The sequence below is a fragment of the Myotis nattereri genome (genome assembly GCF_964212035.1).
Source record: "Myotis nattereri genome assembly, chromosome: 4".
Taxonomy (NCBI): domain Eukaryota; kingdom Metazoa; phylum Chordata; class Mammalia; order Chiroptera; family Vespertilionidae; genus Myotis; species Myotis nattereri.
In genome coordinates, this window is record NC_138079.1 from 82674560 (window position 1) to 82692247 (window position 17688).

At 58.0% G+C, this 17688-nt stretch overlaps 1 protein-coding gene across 3 annotated transcripts; it reads right to left on the reverse strand.

Moving 5' to 3' along the window:
• Positions 1 to 44: 44 nt before the first annotated feature.
• Positions 45 to 16908, reverse strand: STX1A (syntaxin 1A). Of its 3 annotated transcripts, none has more exons than XR_013995951.1 (10): positions 16812 to 16903; positions 8596 to 8673; positions 8145 to 8244; positions 5462 to 5536; positions 4671 to 4744; positions 4465 to 4573; positions 4277 to 4350; positions 3352 to 3489; positions 1717 to 1910; positions 45 to 1419 (listed from the first exon to the last, which is right to left on the reverse strand). XR_013995951.1 is itself a non-coding variant. In XM_081090328.1 (10 exons), the coding sequence occupies exons 1-10, from the start codon at positions 16839 to 16841 to the stop codon at positions 1342 to 1344; spliced, it is 867 nt and encodes a 288-aa protein (XP_080946454.1). In that variant the 5' UTR covers positions 16842 to 16908; the 3' UTR covers positions 45 to 1341. The 3 variants fall into 3 exon arrangements, 1 of the variants encoding a protein (XP_080946454.1); XR_013995952.1 differs by having other exon boundaries at positions 3234 to 3489; XM_081090328.1 differs by having other exon boundaries at positions 1717 to 1827; positions 16812 to 16908.
• Positions 16909 to 17688: the final 780 nt, after the last annotated feature.

A 17688-nucleotide genomic window follows, 5' to 3' on the forward strand; every position in this document is an offset into this window, starting at 1 on the left:
CCATGGACACTGTAATAGTAAGAAATCTAGAGCAGAGGCACGGGACAGATACAAATGTTTATTCTACATAAAAATTTCACAAAACAGGCAGCTGGTTGTACCAAGACCTTTGGTGAAGGGGTAAAGGAGGGGAGGGAAGTCGGTAAAGAAGGCAACACGCGGACAGTGGTCACAGTCACTGGACAGGAGCAAAGCTGAGGAAAGGTGGGGCTCAGACATGGCCCCGTCCCCTATTGCATGCACTCGCATGCACACTCCTTGCCTGTCAACAAGGAAGAGAGGGGTCTTGAAGTGAGGGCATGTTTCTGACTTGAGAAGCCCCGAGATGGCGGGGAGGTACCCCTCCTGGCTGGCTGCTGAACACTGCATCCAAGACACCTGACACTCATGTGGCACATCAGTGGGGAACAGCAAGGGCAGGACATGACTGCAGGCCTGAAGTAACATCTGACTTCCCAGAGCACAAGAGTGGGGACTACTGTCCCAAACATGCAACACACAATGGCTTGAGGACCTGGCTAAGGCCTGCTGGGGAGAATGGCTGGCCCAGGCAGTGGACTTGGCCTGACAGGTCTGCTCTGTCTCCCTGGCTCTAAGGGTGGCTAGAGACCAGGCACCAGCCAGCCTCTTCCAGAATGTTATCTGGGGTCAGGCATAGCCCAGGGGGTGAGGGGGGGGGGGGGTTGCTCCTGGGGCTCTAGGAATGTGGGGAGGTTGAGGCAGCCGAAGACCTGTTGGACTCTGCCCCTAGATAGGGGAGAGAGTCTGGCCTTGACACAGCCAGAAGCTACCTGGCCACAGCACCCTGAGCCTCCCTGGCAGTGACTGGCTGTTAGAGGCTTAGAGCTGGGCTGTCTCTCAGGGCCATTCCTCCCCTAACCTGAAAAGCAGCACCATGTGGCCAGCTGATCCCCACCCCTCAGGGGGCTGGGCTTAGGGGGGACAGCTGGAGAGGACAGGATAGATGGTGGGGTCAGCAGGAGGCAAGGGTGGGGTACAGAGAGCCTTGATGCATGGAGAGGGCAGACCCCAGGTCAAGAGTGGAATTACTGAAGGCAGAGGAGGGGAAACATGGCTACCTGGGCAGCTCTGCCTGGGAAGGGTGAAGCAGCCGGGCCAGGGCCTGAGTCTGTCCCTTGCTGACCTGATCCCCGCCCCGCTGGTTGTTTCCTAGCCTGGCTCCCCTCGGCCTCTTGTACAGATACACACTGTCACAAAGATCATGCACATGACGGCTCAGGGCAGGGTGGGTGTGGAGGGGGCTCCGAGCCACAGGGAGTCAGCAGCCAAGGAGCTTCCTTAGTTGGACCATCCAGAGTGGAGAGGCAGGTGGGGTAGTTTCTATCCAAAGATCCCTCCAAAGATAGAGGCAATGACAATGCCCAGGACCACACAGCAGATGATGATCATGATCTTCTTCTGCACCAAAGAAGCAGGAAGAAAAGGCCTCAGAGCATGGGAGAGGCTGGAGGTGGGCAGAGCTTTTAGGGGCTCGGGGCTATTGGGAGAGAGGACGGAGGGTTGGAGAGTCTGGGGGGTTAAGGGGGGAAGGTGATGACCTGGAATGGGCCTGAGGATGGTTAAAGTGAGGCACTGAAACCTGGGAGAGGTGGGTGAGGTTACAGTAAGAGCTGAGAGGTGGGACAGGCAGAGTGAGGAGGGGTCTGTGATCACTACTGGACGTGCGGGAAATGTTGGGTAGTTGGGGCTACTGACCCGGCGCGCCTTGCTCTGGTACTTGACAGCCTTTTTGGTGTCAGACACGGCCCTCTCCACGTAGTCCACCGACTGCTCCACGTTGTACTCAATCCTGTCAATCATCTCCCCCTGCAGGGCCAGGGGCACCCAAGCTCCAGAGAGCCGCCCTCAGGGTCAGAAGGGGGCTTGAGGCAGGACTTCAGGAAAGTGCCCTGAGATTAGAGAGAGAAAAGGAATGTGAGGAGGATGGGGTACAGCTTCTCACCTGTGTCCCGCAGGCCAGACACCCTGGTAGCTCTGGCCTCTCCCTGCAGAGCAGCCATCCTGGGGAGGGAACTGGCCATGCAGTCTCAGCCAAGGGCATGGGGACCATGCAGAGAACACTGAGCTGGGGCCCTAACCCAGTGCCTGGTGCAGGTGGGCCTGACTGTGGCCACAGATCACAAGGTGACCAGTGAGCCCCCCATTCCATCCCTGGGCCTGACGGTTTTGTCCAGCTCTGTATTTGGTCCCCGCCCCCACTCAGCCCCATAGTCCTCTTGGGCACTGCAATCTGGTCCCATGCAGTAGGCAGAGGCCACTCCGATCACGACGCTGCCCAAAATTCCCACCAACAGCATGCTGACAACTGAGAGCTCTCCAAGTCCATCGCTTCCACAGGCATCCATGTCACCATAACCTCTCACTGGGAGGGCAGCAACAGCATCCTCATGACCTCCCTGCTTCCCACTCAGGTCGCACTCCCATACTTACGACCTGCCAATCTAGAAGAGACTTCACCTGCCAAGGCCCCCTGTCTAGCTCATCTCCAGCTGCCCCTGTGCTCCAGCTGCATGGACCGCCTTTCGCTCCTCAAATATGGCAGGACCGTGGTTGCTGGTCCCTCTGCCTGAGCCAGCTCTTCATTCTTCCTCTGGGATGTCTCCAGAGCTCAAATACCACCTCCTCAGAGAGGCCTCTAGGCACCCCATCCAAAGTGGCTTCCGTATCAAAATGGTAGTCCAAGTGTGACCCTTGGACTAGTAGCATCAGCATCACCCTTGCGCATGTTAGAAATGCAAATTCACAGGCTCTTACCCCCACCTACTAATCTCTGGGAATGGGGATTGAAACAGAAGCAAGGAAACAAGCCCTCCAAGTGATTCTTGGGCACTTTAAAAGTTTGAGAACCACTGCTCTATCACCATGCTGCCTTCTAACATCTCCTGAGCACTTGGCACAACTGGAGAATATTCCAGTTGCCATTTACTTATGCTGCCCTTCACCCAACAAACATTAGCTCCAGGAAGCAGGCCCTCAGCTGTCCTGGTCACTGCTCTATCTCCAGCTCCTAGAAAAATGCCCATACACAGTGCCTACATGACAAACAGCTGGTGGATAAGACAGGGGAAGGTGGGTAGGGCCATGCAGGGCCTGGGATCCTGGAGGGCCAAGCAGAGCCATGCAGTGACGGGCCTGGTGGCTGAGCCATGCAGAGAGGGGCCTTTAGGTGAGTGAGGCCCTGTAGGCAATTTCAATAGCAGGTGGCTAGTTACCTGAAGACTCGGTCCCTCCCAGGCAGGGCAGCGTGTTGGGCAGAAAGGGTGGGGGTTAGGGCAGACCTGGGTGCTGCCATGGGCTGGGGGGCAGGGCAGTGGGGCCCCAGGCCCTCACCTGGCTCTCCACAAGCATGGCCATGTCCATGAACATGTCGTGCAGCTCACGGATACTGTTCTCCAATTTAATGATCTCACTGTGCCGTGTCTCAATCTCACTCAGGGCCTGCTTCGAGATGCTGGAGTCCATGATGATCTAGGGATGGGAGCAGTGGGCTGGGACCCAGGCACTTGCGGAAGGGGGTGAGAATGGGGACCAGGACAGCAGGAAGCCAACTACAAAGGGAGCTAGGATGAGCAGTGACCTGTGCAGAATGTTCTGGAAGGAGGGTCCCCCACTTTCTGCTCAGCTCTTACTAGCTGTTACCTAACTTCTCTGAGACCCTATTTTCTACACGTACTATGGGGCTAGTAACACTCCCTACCTGTGCTTGTGCACAGTAACTGCTAAGGGATAGTTCTTATCACCAGTGTTGTATAGAGCCCAAGATGACTGCCTCATGGACCCAGACCTTAAACTGCCTTTCTCCTGTCCCCTCTCCTCCTGTTCTTCCTCCTGCACTAAATGTAGCTGTCCCCACTTTCTCCTAAAACCCACACTCCGAAACTCCTCACTTATAACTAATTCCTTCAGGAAGTCCTCTGCTCAGCAGAGAACTGAGCTTCACCTGAACTTGGAGATGGCTATGGCACCATGGCTTCGGAGAAGGGAAAAAGGTCCTGAGGATGGTGGAAGGAGGCCCAAGCTGGTGGGGAAATGGGCAGCAAGGAAGTGGATCCAACTGAGAGGAACCAGGCCTTTGCCACTAACATTTATATGAGCTCGACCTGTCCCCGCCCCTCTCTGGGGCTTGTCCTTCTCTAAAAACTGTCTCACAAAGTGGCTATGTCCAAACTCTGCCCATATCAAGCACTCCAGGGTCCTGGTGGGCGGGGTCCTGGTAAGGAGGAGTCCCTGTGGGAAGGGTGGGGTCCACACTTACCCCAGAAGCAAAGATGGCCGGATTCCCACTCTCCAGCATGTCCTCTAGTTCCTCACTGGTTGTGGTCCGGCCAGCTGCAAGCAGGGGTCCCAATGAGTGCAGCCCAACTCGGGGAGTTCAGCAGCACCTTGCTCTGCACCTCAGTCTTGGCCCCACCCCTCAGCCCTAACCCCACCCCCTCAGCTTACTGATCTCCAGCTGCCTCTGTATCCGGCCTTTGCAGCGCTCCCTGTAGTCACACTGTGTCGCGTTGTACTCTGACATGACCTCCACAAACTTCCGGGACAACGTGGAGTGCTAGGGGTCCGAGAGAGGGGTACAGGTGTCAGGCCCAGCCCCACGTGGCCCAAGAGTCTCAGAGGCCAGCTACCCACTCAAGAGGCCCAGGCCCCACCTGCGTCTTCCGGATCCTCAGGTCAGCAGATGAGCGGTTCAGGCCTTCCTCCTGCTCGATGCTCTGCTCGATGCCTGGAGGAACAGATGGCTGCTGAGCCATGATCTGCCCCCATTGACCACTGATCCCCAACCCACACTCAGGCTCTGGCTTAGGAACTCCCCTGGGCGGACTTGTGTGGCCTGTAAATGGGATCACATGGGAACCAGAGGAAAAAGGAGGGCCAGGCATCGATGGAGGAGGAGCCGGCCAGGACCCTTCTAGGCAGGATGCATGTGTAGGTGTGTGTACATATGCATCACACTCCTCAGTGTGAGCTCCTACTATATGTAGGCCCGGTGCTCAGGCCCACGCTGTCTCTCTCCTGCTCAGGAAGGCTGTACACCCAACACGGGGCCATGTCCGGAGTGGAAAGGGTCAAGTGGTTGCCACCTGCAGGGGACACAGCCCCTAGGCCTGTGCATTCCAGGCATGCACATCTATGCCCATACAGCCACATGGAGGCTCTGTGTGGGACTCGGCAGTGCTAGCTACTCCTCTAATCCTCTTTAGGTGAAGTGGGGGACAGTGCCCAGAGTGGAGCACTTCCTGGACGAAGCCAAGGGCCAGCCCAGGCCCTGGCACAAACAGGCCAACAAGATAGCTGATGAGTGAATGGCACATGATGGTAGCCTCATAAAGAAAAGCAAGACCCAATGTACCCCCTCAAGTTGATGAAACCCCATGGGCTGCGTGGAGGAAGCAGGCTTGGAATGCCCCCCACCTTAGACAAGGCTGGAGCCCAGACTCACTCTTCAACTTGGAGCGCACTTTGTTTGCAGTCTTCTTTATGTCGGACATGAGTTCCTCCAGCTCCTCCTTCGTCTCTGGGGAGGGAAAAGGTTGGGGGTAGACACCCTGGGTTCCCCCATGCCAATGTTCAGGCTCAGCCTCCTACACAAGGGGCCCACGGAGGGGGGCTCTGGACAGACCCTGGGTCCTGGGTCTTCCTCCTTCCTTGACTAAGGTTCTGTCTGCCCCTCCAATCTTGGGCCGGGGCCACACCAGCTGCAGCCTCACCCCCTCTCATGCTGCTTTCCAAGGAGCCTCCCTTCTTCTTTCGCTGGCTCCCCCACCCCCTGCAGATAACAGATGGGTCTAAATTTAAGGCAGAAATAATTGTGGAGCAGCTGGTGATGCTGGAGTTGGCACTGGGGAGCATTTACTTGATACTTGCCTGAGTCGAAGGCGGGGGGGTGTGGTGTGAACTCACCTAGCATTACCTGGTGGCTCGGGGGTAAGCATCCAGCCAGTGGGCTGACAGGGCCAGGGACCAGGGAGGCAGAAGCCAGCCCCTACATCAAGCACCCTGAGCGGGGCAAACCTTGTTCTATTCACAAAGCCCGCCTCCCCAGGTGCTGAGCTCAGTGGAGGCCAACTGCTGAGTGCCCAGGGGGTGGACAGGGGCAGGAGGCGCCCGGCCTGGGTGGGGTAGAGCTTCAAGGAGGTGGGCCCCCTGGAGCATAGTTGGCTCTGGAGGTGGCAGGCAGCGGGGCCTATGAGAGGGTGAAGCTGAAGAAGGTCGGTAGCTGGTGCTTCTGGCCCTTGTTCCAAATGGAATCATCCCTCTAAAGCGGGTAGAAGCCACGAGGGTGCCCAACTTGCCTCATTCCCTGCGAGGTGTTGGTTGGCAAAAGGGGGACAAGATGGCTGCTTCCCGCTGGGGTGCTGGGTGGAACAATGGGTCCTGACAGCACCCCAGCCTCAGGGCAGCCTCTGGTCCCAGAGAAATCATAACTGAGCTCCTGGCTGGGCCCTTCCCCTCTCCCCTCTGCTGCCTCCAGGGCTGGGGCTTCTATGGGGTTGGGGAGGGCTGTTTACACTGGAGGGGCAGCTGAGGCCACTCCCAAGGGGAATATGAGTGAGGTGGAGTGGGGGGCTTTAAGGAGCGGAGGAGGGAGTCTCTCCCTGAACAAAGGAAAACTTGGTTACCAGCTGCTCTAACGTCTCAGCCTTTTTAGCTCAGACCCAAAATAGCCCAGTCCAGATAGCAGCTCCCAGAGAAGGCAGAGCCAGCCTCAGCCCAGGAAAGCGCCCCCCACTCACCACTATCTTTTCTCATGACTCCTCCTTAACTCTCCTCGCCTTTGCCTTAGAACCCTGCACTTTACTCAGCCCACATCAGCGACCACCTGACTGCTCAGCTCACAGGTGGCAATTCTGCACTGGTTGCTGCTGACCGACACGGGGAGAAATGCCGAAGGGCACCAGGGAGGCCGGGGAGGAGCTAGGCAGCTCATCACCCCACCTGGGCACCTCACCTTCCAGCAGGTGAGGCCAAGTCTCCAGCTATTTAGAGTTCCTGCCCCATAATCAGCCCCCTTCTCACCAGCAGTGACCCACCACTGACACACACTGACCCACATACACACGGGCACATAGACAAACCATGTCACATGCTGCTGTCCCAGACCAGCCTCTGGGGAGAGGGGGCTGCACTGGATATATGCCCTGCTTTGGGTGGTTCCCCTCTCCTTTGTACTGCTTTCTGAGACAGTCACCCAGGCTCCCAGTTCACTTATTTTTCCTTCCAAGGGCCTGGCACTGTGCTTGGTTGGTATGGCATCGGCCTTGGGTTCAAGCACACTTTGGGGCTATGAAGAGATTTTTTTTCTGGGTAACTGAGGGCGTCTGTGGGCCTGGGGGTGAGGGGCCATGAACAGGGAGGCAGCGCTGGAGATGAAACTGAAAGCAAGCCCAAGTGCCCTGGCCCCTGTCACTGCCCCTGGGGCTGAGGGAGCGCGCCCTCAGGGAGGGGGATCTCCAGCCTGCACGTTGTCAGCCTGGCACATAATAGTGTAGTGATCAACACCTCAACAGGTATTGTGACAGCTGGGGCAGGGAGACCTGTCCGGGGACAGAGTAGAATGCAGACACACACAGGCTCCCTGTGTGGAGGGACAGAGGTGACTTCCTGGAGTCCTGAGAATGCCTGGCTCCAGGGTGCCAGTGGCCAGATGTCAAGGCTGCCAGCTCTTTCCGGAAGCTCTGCCTGCTCGGCCAGCTTGCCCTCCTACAGCGTTGCTGCTTCAGAGCTGCCATCTGCTCCCCAGGGAGGCAAGGAAAAGGGAGGGGCGAGGCTGAGAGGCCTCCTATTCATGAGAGTAAGCTCCCCTCCTTGCCTTCCTCCCAGCATCCCAGGGCCGCAGCCAGCCCAGGGCCTTAGGAAAAAAAGCCAGTTTACCGAGGGAGGGCAGGCTGGCTGCCTGACCCACCCAGGTCTCAGGAGGGCCACCCCTCCCACCACACAAGTCTTTGTGGGAGACCTGGGTCCAGTGTGTGAAACTAGGCCCTCCCCTCTCCCTCCATCCTGGGCCTGGGACAGCTGTGTTTCCTGAGGTTCTCACAGAGCCCCCCCAAACCTGGCCAGGCAGCAGCGCCTTCCTGGAGAGGCCTACGGGGCCTAAAACCCACCCCTCACACCTACACACTCACTCTCATCAGGGTTGGGGGAGGCCAGGATGGCACTGTGCTTCCGCTTCACCTCCTCCACATTCTCGGAGATCTTGTCAATGAAGCCTCGGATCTCCTCTACCTGTGGACCAAAGCCAGGTGATCAGGAGAAAGTCCACAGAAAGACGGGGCTCCTTGGGCCTATGGCTTGTCCAGAGTGGGGCCAGGAATCAGGCTGAGGGCCAGGCTTCCAGTGGGCGGGGGCTGGCTGCTCCAAGTTCCTTCTAGATTGGGGTGAGGAGGAGTGGTCCAATCCTAAACTTTGCTCCCCTCTGAGCTTCAGGCTATTCACTCTCAAAAGAGGTTCATTAACTGGTGCCAAGGGCTGCTGAGCCAGGATCAGGTGTGTAAGTGAAGGCCCGGCTCAGAGCTGAGACGTGGTCACCCAAGGCCTGCCAGTGTATGGGGAGAGATTGGGCGTGCTGGCTCCCACCTGTTCGAAGAACTCATCCATGAAGCGGTCTCGGTCCACGGTGACAGTGACATCATCGTCGTCATCGCTGTCCTTGGCCTGCACGGGGGTGGGGACACATGAGCATACCTGTAGTGGGACCACTGGACCTGGGACCCAATGCCTGGCCTCGTGGATAGCAGGCTTGCAGGTTGTAGCTCCAGGGCCCAACCATGCCCCTCTGCCCTCTTGGCAAGGATAAGCCCTGAGTGTGCCCTGTGCCCCAGCCCGGCGAGACCTGAAAGATCCCTGGTGACCCAGCAGAAGGAGAGGGGCCTTGCCTGTCAAGTTGGAAACAGCCAAGTCTCCATCTCCAGGCCAGGGACTCCTCCTGCCCAGCTGCCTGCCCCTTCCCCACAGGACTGGGGTCCTCCCAGAACCTCCCTCCCTCTAGGGTGCTGCTCGGGAGGCCCTGCCATTGGCTGGGCAAGAAAACCTCAGGGATTGGTCCCCAGGCCACGGGGCCCCAACTGGCCAAGTGGGGCGTGGCTAGGAGATCAACGGAGACAGCTTGGAGGGACCCCTCTCATCAAGAGATCACACCTCCTCCCCCAGCAGCTAAAATAAATCCTGGCCTGAGACAGACCACCTGGAAGCCAGCACTGTCTACTCTTCTGGCTAGGAGTTTCCAAGCTCTCTTTCCCCCCGAGGGCTCCGGAAGGGGAGGCCTGGGCTGTCCCAGGCCTGGGCATGCCAACACCCCCCTCCCAAAAGGCTGGATGGTTCAGACACGAGGCCATCCGCACAGCACCCCAGACATGCCTGAGAGAGACTCTTCTGTACGGGCTCTGCCATGCTGCTTTACCCACTCAGTCCTCTCAGGATCCCCTCTCTCCTGGTCAGTCTTGACATGGGACCTTGACCAGAGCTGGGTCCATCAGGTACAAGAGGCCAGTCATGTTACTTGGCTGGGGCTTGCCTTAGGAGCAGCTGTACAAAAGCCAGCCTCATCCTGGGGTGGGGGTAATTATACCTCTGACTTCCCAGCGTGCTGGCCATGCCCATTACTGTCCACCCCATACCTTGACTCGGCCATGGTCAGCCCACTCTCCACAGCCAAGGCCAGGATACCCAGGGCAGGGCTGTCACCCACTGGACTGGGGTTCTCAGGCTCTATCACACCTCTTCATTTCTCAGCGCCCCAAGGGGAGGAGGCACTAGCTGGCTAGGCACTGGCCCTCACCTCCACGCTCTTACATCAGGGCCCAGGATAGAGGCAGGCAGAAGTCAAGGGATAGGGAAACTGAGGGACTTATCCTGTGGGTCTATCTCTTCTCTACAAAATGGGGACAGAGACACCTGCCTACAGGGAGGGAGGGCTGAGGAAGGATGGGGAAGCGCAGCATGTTGTAAAGGCTGTGCCCCTGGAGCTCTCGGGGTCCCACTACCCCAACAACACGGGGCTTGGCTAGGAGATTTATGGAGACAGCTTGGAGGGGCCCTCTCATCAAGAGATCACACCTCCTCCCCCAGCAGCTAAAATAAATCCTGGCTCACACAAGTGCCTGCAGCTGCTACCAGGTGGCCCCCCTCCCCCCACCGAGCCCATCCATAGACACAGGCAATCTAGGAGCCATTTCCACACTTTCGGACCCCCCCCCCCCCCCCCCCCGGCCCAGGAGTTGAGCCAGAGGAGCACTCCCTAGGAAAACTGAGGCGGAGTGCAGCCTGGAAGAGCCCAGCTCCCCTTCCTGGGCAGCTTGCCAGGTTGGCAAGTGACCCTAGGAGCTCCAGCCATCAGCGCCCTGCCCTCTCTGGTCTTCTGGTGCCCAACGGAGGACAGGGTGGACTCAAAGAGGCAGAAGGAGAACTGTCCAGCTTCCTTCCCAGGAAGAGCAGTGACCAGCTAGAGCTAAAGACAAGGGCACCTGAGTCACTAGAGATGAGAGTCACTGCCCGAGACCCCTCCGATTTGGGCTCGTGCCCCTCTCTGGGTCTCATATCTTCTTCAGATGTCCAGCCAGTCTGACCTGCTGCCTCCACAGCCTCCCCAGAGGATTGGAGGCTGGACTTGGGTAGTTTCTCCAACAAAAGAAGGTTGGCAGGAGAGTCCTCCTCTAGGCTCTCTGTCTATGAGAGTAGGGCTGGGGAATGGCACACCTTGGGCTAGGGTCTGACTGGGGCACCCAGGTTGGGGCATTCAGATTGGACCCAAAGACAAACTGGAGGGTTTAAAGCCTGACCTTGAAGCTTTGGTCAAACCAACCGGGGCTCCAAGCAAAACTTTGAGGGGATGCTCCAAGGGGACCCTTCCTTACTAAGTCCTGCTTCCTTAGGACTTTTCACCCCCACCCTCCTCTTCACCTCACTTGCCCCAGCCTGAAATCTGATCCCAGCACAGCCCACCTATAACAAGCTCCCTGCCGCTACAATCCACCCTAGGTCCTTCCTCCCTGCTTTCCATGCAGTTCCCTCTGCCTGGGATGCTGATTCCATAACCCTGACATTCTCCTCATCCTTAGATGCCACCTCCTTCCAGAAGCCTTCCCAGCTCCCTTGGGTTCCCCATACCCTATTCACATTCCTACTGGAGCCAGAGCCACAGACTCTCAGGCCTTAAGGGATCTGAAAAGTCACTTTAGCCCCAGCTTCCAGCCTCAGCTTGCACACTTCCTGTGATGGTGAGGGCATTAGCTTCCCCAGGCAGCTCTGCCCATCTTGGGCAGCCCCAATTGTTGGGAAGTCCTTCCCTTTTTCTGTGTTTTGGACCCAGGCCACAAAGAACCTTTGGTGCCCTCTCCCTCAGCTGACCCTGCCAGAAGTCTGAAGGCAGCATCCATATCCTACTTGGTGTGTTGTTGTTTTTTCCTCAAGTTCACCATTCCCTCCCCTTCAGATCCTTCTCAGGGGCCCTCAATTGTAGCTCCTGCCCCTGACTTGTTCAGTCTGACCTCTGTCCTCCCCTGTAGTACAGGATGCAAACTGAACCTGTTGCTGATTGTGATCTGAGCAGTGCCAAAGTACTAGCCCATCCCCTCCCTCTTTCTACATATTCTACCTCTGTTAATGCAGCCATAGATCACCTAAGTGATCCTCTGGCACTTCCTGCTGAGGAAGGCCTCAAGTAAAGGAACTTTTTTATTTCATTTCTTCATTTGTTCTGATCCTTGTTCTAGCTTGTGAGAATCTGATGGCTTGTGAGTCTGTTGCCCCCTGCAACCTCATACCCATTGAGCCCAGAGCCCTGTAGCACCTTTCTTAGAAATGTCCTCCAGATCAACTCAGACCCTTAATCAGTTCTCACTGGACATTGAATAAATGACAAGGATGTAGGATGCCAGCACCCCTACCTCCCTGCCCGCAATACAGACACACACTCCTGACCAAAAGGAACTAGGAAGTAGGCTGGCATGCCATCTTCCTAGTGTCCTGGGCGGGCCAGAGTGAATATCATACACATACATAAAGTGGGTATCTGGATATCTGTTGAATGATTAGGGCCCCAACTCCCTTGGGAATCCACCAACCCTCTCTGAGTGGCTGTCACAGCTCTGAAAGGAGGGCTGGGTTGGAACTGGGGACTTGGGAGGCTTCTGCATGGAACTGGCAGCGAGAGCCATGGGGCAATTACGAGCCTGAAGGTTCAAACGTCCTCGGGATCAACCCAGCCAGACATCTGTGGGCATCCTGCCTGCCACCTGCCCAACACTAGGCTCCGCCTCTTTCTCCTGAACCTCCTCCTTCAAAACTCCCTGCTCAGAACCCCTGTTCCCAAAGGCTCCTCAAGTCAGAAACTGGGAGACATCTACGCTTCCGCCTCCTCTCACATCCAACTAGCATTGGATTTGTCCTGGTGTCTTCTGTTCATCTTTCAATGGTTCTCCACCCTGGTCCAGCACCAGCATCCCTTGGCGGGATTTGAAAAAAGCAACTTTCAGGGTTCAAATCAGAATTTATGGGGGTGGGGCTGGTGAGACCACTCAGGATTGAGAGCTGTTGGTCTTCTCACTCCTTCTGACAGGCTGGCTGTCTCAGCTCCAGCCTCACCACTTCCAGCCTGAGCAACCAGGAATAACACCGGGTGGGGTGGGAGGGGGAACTGCCCCCATCACACACGAGAAGACACCGCTGGAACCACTGGCAGGAAGCCCTAACCTTCCCCTAGTGGAGGCCAGGCAGCCCTGGTGGTCTCACCTGGCAGAGGCTCCAGGATTCCAGGAAACAAGCCTTTGATTCCTCCAAGAGGCGCCTGCAGGCCAGTCCCCAGGGATGGCGGCAGGCCAGCCGGCAGGGTTGATTCATTCCTACTGAGTAGGAGTTGCTGTTGTCTGCCTCAAGGCTATTTTTTCCCCTTCTTCCTTTTAATGACTAATCAAAGTCAGTATCACTACAGGAGAGGTCCAGAGCCCAGTTCCCTGTGTGAGAGGCCAAGCTGAGCCTCCAGGAAAGAGGGCTCTCCAGTCTGATCCTTGGCCCTCTCCCCATCCTGTGTAATCCCTCCCCCATCAGATCCCTTCTCTTAACAGGGCCTCAGAGGAGCTCAGGCAGCTTCAGGCCATGGACAGGGGCTGGGCTCTGCCCTTAGATACCGCGTGACCTTGGAGAAACCCCTGGCCCTTTCTGGACCTGTTTTCCAATTTGTAAGATTCAGGTTGGACTAGATCAGTGGTTCTCAACCTTCCTAATGCCGCGACCCTTTAATCCAGTTCCTCATGTTGTGGTGACCCCCCAACCATAAAATTATTTTCGTGGCTACTTCATAACTGTAATTTTGCTACTGTCATGAATTGTAATGTAAATATCTGATATGCAGGATGTATTTTCATTGTTACAAATTGAACATAATGAAAGCATAGTGATTAATCACAGAAACAATATGTAATTATATATGTGTTTTCCGATGGTCTTAGGTGACCCCTTCTGAAAGGGTCGTTTGACCCCCAAGGGGTCGCGACCCACAGGTTGAGAACCACTGGGCTAGATAGTCCCTAAAGAACATCTCAGCTGCATCCCAGATGAAAATGTGCTCAAATACACTGTTTCTTTTGGGAAACCCCAAGGAGGTAATTGGAGAGAGGGAGACGCTACCCTGGACCTGTACAAACCTGCCTGTTGTTGCTCTAGGACCCCCAGTCTCTCCCCACCAGTGAGAGAGAAAAGGGAACTGGTGGGCAGAGGGGGACACTGGCTTCCCATCCAGGGCTTCCCCAGCTGCGCCTGTGGGCTGGTCCCTCCAGACCAGGTGTCATGGCCACCCACCGTTCTCTCTTGGATGGGCGATCCCACCTCCTGCGTTTCCTCATTCTAGTTCCTCCTTTTGGACCACCTTTCTCCCCCGATTCAAATCAAACTCCTCCTCCCGAGTCATCCCAAATCCTCTTCTTCCATGAAGGTTTCTTCCCAGGTCTGGCAACCCCAACTCTCTCTCCTCCCTCTGTTCTCTGGCTCCTACGGCAGGTCCCTTGTGTCCCACACAGCCCAGCATGTAGATAAACAGTGTTTGGGTCCAGGGAGGGATGGATCAGTTCCAAGAAGTTTTCAGAAAGGAGACCAGGGAGACTTCCGAAGTGGGAGAAGGAGGCAGCTGCATGCCGGGCAGGGCTGCCTGGGACACCTCGCTTCAAAAGTCTCCCAGGCTGTAGGACTCTGGGCTTGTGTCTGCCCCTCTAAAGCCTAGGGTTGGCCTTCCGATCTCTGAGGGCTGCCTACAGTGCTGAGTCCTCACGCTGACCCTGAAGATCCCTTCACTTTCCGTATGAGAGGAGGAGACTGGAGAAGGCTGGAGGGCTGAACCTGGCCTGCAGAGTGCCAAGGAAACGTGCCAGCTCCTTTATCAAGTGTGACTTTTATAAGTAAGCTCCCTTTGCGGGCCTTCCTTCCAAATGTGGTGGCATTGAGTGGGGAAGGGGGAGGAGTAGGAGGAAGAAGGGCTGAGGGGGTGGAGGTTGCTACCCCAAGGACCACCTCTGTCCAACTCACTGGAGCAGCTGGGGAACCCCTGGGTGGGAAGTCCTGGCCTTTTGGTTCCTGGGGATTCTGGTCTGAAAATTCTGGATCCTGCAAGTCTCCCCCAAATATGGAGTCAGGGTCAGGAGACTTGAGGAGCCACTCCTCTTGCCCTGAGAATCTGGGTTCTAGGTTTTCCTATCTACACTTCATAGATGGGAACTTGAGGTCCAAAGGGAAACTTGTGGGAATGGCAGCCCCCAGCTGTTCCACTCCACCATTGTGGGTTCCTGCCAGCACCCCATCAAGGCGGCTAGAAACCCCTATTGGGCATGCCTTCCAGCAATAAGTATGGCAGCATCCGTGGGCTCGGAATACCGGAGGGCTGGGGTTGGTAGAGGAAGCCTCGGTTGATTCACAGAGAAACCAGGTCTTACCATTGAAGGCCTACTGTGGGGAGGGGAAGGAGAGGGGTCACAGAGACACAGACCAGAGCAAGAGAACTGGGCCTGAGCTCTCTACAACTCAAGCTCTCCTGGGGGTCACCCACTCCCAACCAGGCCTGTCTGCCTGTCTTCAGGACTAGGCAAAGCCCCTTTCTACCATCCCTCTTGACCTACGAGGTAAGCCACCTGCTCTCTTGTGCCTCAGTTTCCCCTTCGGCAGAGGGGATACAGGCTGATGAACCAGAGGTCCTGTCAAATGGGGAGGACTGTGTTCCCCCTGACCATTGGCTGCCACATGTACTCTTATCTGACCCAAACATCAGCAGATGCACCTTGAGACCATCCAATGCAAAGATAACGCTTCCTGACCCGAGGAGGCAGCACAGGAAACTTGAGGGCGACCGCATCGGCTGGCAGGGGAGTGTTTAGACAACACATTGGACATGAGGGACCATCTTCTTCCTTTGAAACCTCCCGGGGTTTACCCTGGGGGCTGGGCACTCAGCCAGGAATAACACAGGTTTGACTGGTAGGGCGGGGGCTGGCAGCCAGAGCAAGGGGGAAATGGAGGCAGGAAGGTACAGGTCCCAGTCCCAGGCTGCCTGGGGGACTAGTATAGAGGGGAGACCCAGGAACAAACAAACACAGGGAGCCTCTGGACAGTGAGGACAAACCCAAAGGACACTTGAAACTTTCCATAGGAGGGGACCCAGGTCTCTGGTGTCAAGGTGGGCAGCAGGAGTGGGGTTCTGGGGAGCCACTGCACTAAGGCTCCCCCGGAGAACACGGACAGGGCCTAGCAGCAGGGCTGTCAGACAGGGAACCACACACATCTCAACCTGGTCTAGAGCTACCGGCAGGCTTCATTTCCGTCACTGCCCCCCACTCCCCCGGGCCTGCGGGCTGGCCACCCCTAAGGGCAGAGCGCAGACCTCCAGCTGAATGGCAGAAGCCTGGGGAGGGGGCGGGGTCGCAGAGGAGCAGGCGGCAGGGGTCTCTATTAGGTCTGGGAGAGGGTGGGCTCTAACTCAGAACCTGGGCGCACCCCGCTTCTCCCCATAAACCCCGCCCCAGGAGACACACCCCGAGGGCTTCTGAGACACAGGTGGAAAACAGGTTCCGGTCCGAATCTGACCAGAGAACCCCGGAAAGGTCTGGAAATGCGGCGGGCTGCCCGGAAGCCACGAAGGTGGACCGGGGGCGGGTCTGATCCCTCCTCCCGCACGGGGCGGGCAGCAGATCCCAATCCCGAACGGGTGGGGAGCCACAGGTGATGCTGATGGGAGCTACAGGTGATGGGAGGTGATGGGAGGTGATGGGAGGTGATGGGGGCGGCGAGGAGCCCGGCGAGCAGAGTCCGCCACGGAGCCCGGCCCCACCCGACCGCCGGCCGCAGCGCACCCCGCAGCGGGGCCCTGGGCGGTGGACCGCTCCGTGCCCCTTCCCACCGCGGGCCCGCGTGTGTCCACACCGGAGCGGGGACAGGAGGGCCAGCGAGCGGTCAGGCACCGTGCGGGGGCAGGGACTGGACGTGCCCGCGGGCCGGGAGAGAGGTCAGGCTTCTGTCCTGCCAGCCACAGCCGATGGCTACCCCTCCGACCACCACCCCAAACAAGGAGGCGCCCCCAAGTTTAGCCGGGACCCTGGACTCCAGCCCCCGGCCAGCGGGACCGAGCTCCCGCCGGCCGTGACCCCGAGTGGGTCGGAGGGGTGGGATCCGTCGGGGGGTCGGGGTCCCCGGCTCCACCACGCTCTCTCCGGTCCAGGTCGGGGAGGCAGGGGCTGCCGCCCGGGGACCCCCGGAGCCGGGCAGGAGCGGCCCCGCGCAGACGAGCGGCGAGCGGCGGCGCGCGGGGCCGGACTCACCGTGCGGAGCTCCTGGGTTCGGTCCTTCATGCTCCCGGGAGTGGCTGCGGCGCCGGCTGCAGCCCGGAGAGCCCCGCATGCGCGGCGGCCGCCCCGCGGCTGCGCAGCTCCAGCCCGGCCCCGCCCCGGCCCCCGGGACCCCGGCCCAGCCCCCAGCCCGGCCCCGCCCAGCGTGCACCCCGCCCCGCCCCGCCGGGTCCCGGCCTCGCCTAGGACCTGGGAGTGCCGCTCCCCGTCCGCGCCCCCGACAGGGGCCTTTGTTGGGTCCTGGCCCTGGGACCTCGTCCCCCGGCGTCATGATGCGCAGTTCCTGCCGGGATCAGGCCCCGGAGCGTTGCTCCCTCCCTCGTCCCAACCCTCTTTCGACTCAGCCTCTCAGCCTCGTTCTGGGCCCTCCTAGATCTTTACCTCCAGAGTCCCTCCCATCCCTTGGGATTTCTGGAGCTTGGAACCCCCCACTCCCTTGATTTCACCGCTCGGACCCTCCAAAAACCTCCTCCAGAGTTCCAGCCTCTGAGCCCCTGCCCTTCACTCTCTTCCTCATCCTCTCACATAGACTCCGGCTCTGACCCCTCTCTCCCCAGAATTTCAGTTCACAGGCCTGATGCTGGATGGCCACCCCCTTTCCTTTAGTTTCCACTCCCAGCAGGATACGGGAACCCTTCTATCTGTGGGGAAGGGAGGTCTAAGTTATACTCCCTCGCTTTCCCCCATCCCTGTATCCCCAACCTTGAGCCCCAGCCCCAAGCCTGAGATCCTCTTTCCTGTATAGAAGCTGGGACCCAGCTCCCTGTGGCACTAATGGGAAGACCTTAGCAGTACTGTGTGTGTGTGTGTGTGTGTGTGTGTGTGTGTGTGTGTGTGTGGTGGGGGGCGC

Excerpts from the sequence above, each read along its gene's own strand:
- STX1A (XM_081090328.1), bottom strand. The coding sequence starts at position 16,841 with ATGAAGGACCGAACCCAGGAGCTCCGCACG. Across the intron at positions 8,674-16,811 it reads GAACCCAGGAGCTCCGCACG|GCCAAGGACAGCGATGACGA; the intron begins GTGAGTCCGGCC and ends ACCCCCGTGCAG. Across the intron at positions 4,745-5,461 it reads AGTGCGCTCCAAGTTGAAGA|GCATCGAGCAGAGCATCGAG; the intron begins GTGAGTCTGGGC and ends CTGTTCCTCCAG.